This window comes from Tupaia chinensis, unplaced genomic scaffold, assembly GCF_000334495.1.
Source record: "Tupaia chinensis unplaced genomic scaffold, TupChi_1.0 Scaffold000217_1, whole genome shotgun sequence".
NCBI classification, from domain to species: domain Eukaryota; kingdom Metazoa; phylum Chordata; class Mammalia; order Scandentia; family Tupaiidae; genus Tupaia; species Tupaia belangeri.
The window spans coordinates 4,527,868-4,533,146 of record NW_006159692.1 but is presented as its reverse complement, the minus strand read 5'-3'; the positions used below and the strand labels follow the sequence as shown (position 1 = coordinate 4,533,146).

General features: G+C 37.2%; 1 protein-coding gene across 1 annotated transcript in view; it reads right to left on the bottom strand.

The window, feature by feature from the left end:
* The window catches only part of KIF11 (kinesin family member 11), a 63,082-nt gene that overhangs the window by 42,755 nt on the left and 15,048 nt on the right, over nucleotides 1-5,279 (bottom strand). The window contains exons 5-6 of the mRNA XM_006147638.3: nucleotides 2,230-2,415; nucleotides 1,985-2,109 (exon numbers count right to left, since the gene is read on the bottom strand). Coding sequence (XP_006147700.1) covers nucleotides 1,985-2,109; nucleotides 2,230-2,415 — 311 coding nt within the window. The remainder of the gene's footprint in view (nucleotides 1-1,984; nucleotides 2,110-2,229; nucleotides 2,416-5,279) is intronic.

The window sequence follows — 5,279 nt, the reverse complement described above, 5'->3', positions numbered from 1 at the left end:
AAAAAAAAAAAAAAAAAAAAAAAAACCCAAAAAAACACTACTTGAGGGGCCAGCAGGTGACATGGTGGTTAAGGCATTGGACTCCCACAACACGGCAAACCATGGATCAAGTCCTGGATCTGGTGCTTGCTTTCTCAATTTTTGTATCAGTCTCTCTCTGGTGAAATTAAATAATAATTATGATGAAGAATAAAATTAAATAAATAAATAAATCTTAGGGGAAAGAAGCTACTTGCAAATATCCTAAAAGTCTTAGGGGACCAGCCTTTGGCATGGTGGGTGATATGGCTGGATCCCACATGGCAAACTATGTGGTACAAAGTCAGGACCCAGCAGCTTCAAAAACACACTATGCACACATATGTGTGTGCCAAAGGTCCTAAAAGGAGGGAAATATGTAGAAGGGATTGAAGCATGACCCTCCCCCACAGGGGAGTGCTTTCTCACTTTCCTTTCTCTCTCTCTCTCTCGCTGTCTCTCGCCATTGAGCACACGCCTTCTACCAGTCTTTTTTTCTTTTCATTATTTTTAAAAAGCAAGACTGGGGCCAGCAGGTGGTATGGTAGTTAAAGTGCTGGCCTCCTACATGGCTGACTATGGTTTGAGTCTCAGACCTGGTGACTTGCTATCTCACTCTCTGTGTCTCTCTTTCTGATAAAACTGAAAATAATAATAAAATAAAATAAATGAATTTTTAAAAAAGGAAAGACTTAGGAACCAGCAGCCTCAGGAATCTCTGAAAGTTGGCTGTGGGGTGAGGTCAGGACAGTTGCCTGGTATGTCACAGGGGAAGGCTTTTAATCAATCTTCCCATTCATAAGACCCGTTTGAAACATGTCACTGCCATAAATTCAAACAGCACCAGGCAAGCCATCAGATTATTCCCTCTCCATATCAACTGTCATGAATATGTACATTTCTCTGCTCTGAGAATGTCAATGAAAAATAGGTAAATCTCCCAAATACAAGAAAGAGTAAAGGACATGATTACTGAAACATACAAGAGGATCACTGCTAAACTATGAAGTGTATGTATTCAAGTATACATTCAAGAAAAGGAGTTCAAAAGCTATACATATTGATGGAATATCAATTTTATATTTCAATGAAAAGTAAAAAAAAAAAAAAAAAAGAAAGAAAGAAAAAAAGAAAAAAAAATTTGTCCCTTCCTCCTCATGAGAGCCAGTGTTAATGGTCCTCTGCCTCCTTAAATTAAATGAAGTCATTTTAAAGTGAAGATTTCGGGCCAGCAGGTGGCACAGAGGTTAAGGTGTTGGACTCTACATGACTGCGTAGTTTAAATTCCAAACACTGGCTTAAAAATCACGCTGGGCACATGTATGCATGGGTGTGTGTGTGTGTGTGTGTGTGTGTGTGTGTCTGTGCATCCCACATCCCAGGAGGAAAATGGAGATGAGATTACAACGTGCCCATCCCCAGGCGGTGAGTTCTTGCTTTCTCTCTTTCTCCCTTTGTCATGCTCTGGTGAGTGCATGCACCCTATAGCAAAAACCAGTAAAATAAAGAAAGATAAAATAAAGATTTAACATTTTTCTAATCCTTATTTAAACCAAAGATTTTCAAAGTATTTTCTAAGTACCGTTAAGGGCTCCACAGAAGGGCGTTGGGGCCACTTTTACAAAGCTGAGGAAGTAAAGCATCTCTGTCCCATCTCAAAAGCAACTGCAGCAGCCACATTTTGATCTAGGTTCCTGTGTACAATTTCATTTGAAAAAGAATTCTGCTTAAAAAATTTAATCTTCTGCTCTAGTTCGACTTGTCTTTGCTCTCCTTTCAACATTGTTCCCATGTAGGTGTCCTCCCTATAAATCTCAAGGCAATTACGAGGTCCCCTTCATTATAGCACAAAACCTAGGTAAGTAGCCTATATAGCAATTCCTTGACCTATCCCAAATTGACTTCTTCCAAGTCCCTAATTGTTCTTTATAAGAAAACAGGGTAGGACGGAGACTGGCTTTCTTACCTAGAGTATGCGTTCATTAGGGTTGCTGCAGTTTTCCTTCTAGCTGCTCCCTTTTCCAAAATTTGATAGACTTCATCCTTGTTGTGGACTGTAATTTCTTCTAACCCTTTGATTATCACGCCCCTCTGACCAAATAGCAAAAGAACTTCCATTAGCTTGGTTTTTAAAAAAATGTATACTGACTTCTCAAAGCCTCACACATTAATTAAGATTTGGAGACGGTTCATTCTCAAAGGCAGAATTACCTTGTTACGGGGATCATCAAACATCTGTAGTCTCTCAGAAACATCAGAAGATGGATTAAGAAGGTCAAAAAGTTCTTCATTATAGATTTCCAACAGAGACACTTTGACGGAAAATTCAGTACCATTATCAGAAAGTTTCTCAAAAATTTGATGAAGAGTACGTGGAATTATACCAGCCAAGGGATCCTGAAATTATAATATTAAAAAGGAATAAAATAGGGACCAGCAGTTGGCGTAATGGCTATGTTGCCGGACTCCCATGTAGTCGACCGCATTTTGAGTCCGAGACCCGGTGCCGTAAACTCCCGCCAGGTGTGTGTGTGTGTGTGTGTGTGTGCGTGCCCAAGATCCCGAGAGGAAAATGGAAGAGAAGGGATTGTGGCGTGGCCATCCCCCCTGGGGGGTGATTTCTCACTTTCTGTCAGGAAAAAAAAAAGGCAAGCACATGTGCCATATAGCAAAAAACCTCTTCAAAAGGAAAAAAAAAAAAGGAATAAAATAAGACTGCCGTTACTGAGGCAGTTAAAACAGGAATAACAAGGCCTCCCTTTACAGTCTATTTAAACATAAATAATATAACAGTCAGTTATGAAAATAACCAATCAATCTGATGTTACAGGTGTTAAGTCATTTGCAACATGTCAACTCAATGGTGTTCCTCTCATCTGCCACAAATCTGTCACACCTGTTAGCCTTCTTCATTACATGGAGATAAAGCTACTTAAAAGCCAAGTTGAGAAATCCTGTTCAACTTTCCTCATGAGCACATAATACTGTACCACCATTTTAATCAGAAAAGTGGTGTAACTAAAAGTATATTCCCTAATTATGATAATAAAATAAGGATGTTTTACAACTATCCAAGTATCTTAATAAAATTAATAAAACTATGCTTAGTCTAGTTCATATCTCTTAAGGTTACAATCATATAATTTTATTATCCATATATAAAGTAGGTTAATGACTCAACTATGTAACCACTAGAAAAAAGAATCTATCAGGACCAGCAGGTGACATGGTGGTTAAGGCACTGCACACTTCCACATGACCAACCACAGTTCAAGTCCTGGACCTGGTGGCATGCTTTCTCACTTTCCCTCTCCCCTCTCTCTCTCTCTGTCTCTCTCTGGTCAAATTAAAATTAATGAACAAATAAAATTCAATAAATAATTATTTAAGAAAAAGTAAAGAATTTATCTAAATGTCAATAACTTGGAAAATAACTTAATTATTAAACTTGTTTAATTTAAATATATTTCAGGCCAGGCCCCATAGCCCAATAGTTAAGGGATATGGATCCCACATGGCCAACCATGGTTCGAATCTGGCCCTCCCAATGGCTTTAAAAACATGCCAGGCACCTGTGTCAGTGCCCCAAATCTCAACAGGACAGAGAAATGGAGGAGAAGGGAGTGTAGTGTGACCACATCCAAGTGGGAAGTACAATCTCCCTCCCTCTCTCTCTGGTGAGCACATGCAGTTTAAAAAAAATTAAATTTGAACATATTTGATGGAAAACCTTGTGATCCTATATGCTTTATGTACTACTAAATAATATAATAATTTTAATTTCTTGAACACTCAAGGTTAATAAAGTACCATACTTTCCCTTGCTATTCTAACTTTTTGAGGCTCATTCTCTCACTACAAAGCCCTCTTTTTAAGCCCTACTCATACTCCAACTTTTCTCCAGTTATTTTGGTCCCACTATTCTGTCACAGACACCCCTTTCATCAGTGAACTGAGCCACACGTATTCGTCCTCCTTCTCCCAATGAGACTATCTGCTTCTTAAACAGGAGTCATACTATATTTTCATTTTACTACAGGAGTACTTTATGCTAAATTATACTTGACGTGAGTATTCTCACCTTAATTTTAAGACAAAAATCCCTCAGTAAAGTTTTACTCAGTTAAATTTCAACCACATTAGAGATCAAAGTATGTTATAAACAATAAATACCTCCTCCCAGGTATACACTTCATTAGGTGACCTTTCACCTTCCATTGTAAAAGTTTTTCCAGTGCCGGTTTGGCCATATCTGTCAAAATTAAACAAAGCATTAAACCAAAAAATATACATGCACCTTAGACTTTTTAATAAGCTTGAAAAACAGTGTCTCACTTACGCAAAGATAGTGCAATTATAGCCCATAATCACTTCATCCAGAATTGGACAAACAACACTTCGGTAAACATCAATTTGCTTAGTTGATGCTCCAAATACCTATCAAAAAAAATTTTGTCTTAAACAAAGAAAACTAAAAATTACTCATTTTAGTACATTTGTTTTTAGTAAAGTAACTCATTGAACCCAGTCAAACCAAATGACAACTTGAAAAGCACTGAAATTTCTAAGTGTAGCACACATCCAGGGAAACGGTGTATGTTAGGATGACTTTATATTAGTGGATAATCAAGATACAATAGCATCATTTTTTAAAAGAAGGCAAGGGGGGGCTTCAGGTGGCGTGGTGGTTGAGGGCGCTGAACTCCCACATGGCTGACTGTAGTTCAAGTCCCTGACCTGACAGCTTGCTTTCTCATTTTTCCTCTCTTTATCACTCTGTCCCTCTCTGGTCAAATTAAAATAAATAAATAAATAAATAAAAATAAATAAAATAATTATTTTTTAAAAAAAGAAAATAATAATAAAAAGAAGGTCAGTACCATATCAAAAGTATACATTTTCCTCGAGCTCTTGTCGGTCAATCCTCCAGTGCGTACACTCACTTCTTTCCGAGCATGATTGCATTCTACTACTGGATGGGCGTTAATTTTCCGCTCTGCCAAATTAAATGGTCTATAAACAGAAATAATCATAGTTATTCAAGAACTTTTAGTTACCAGGTCATCAATGACATTTTCAGTAACTATCTTACTTAACCACTATCTTTTTCAAGTGGTTACATAGTTGAGTCATTAACCTACTTTAAATATGGATAATAAAATTATATGATTGTAACCTTAAGAGATATGAACTAAATTAAGCATAGTTTTTAAATCTAGAGATTTCTATTAGTTTTTTTTTTTTTTTTTGGAGAGGTTTTC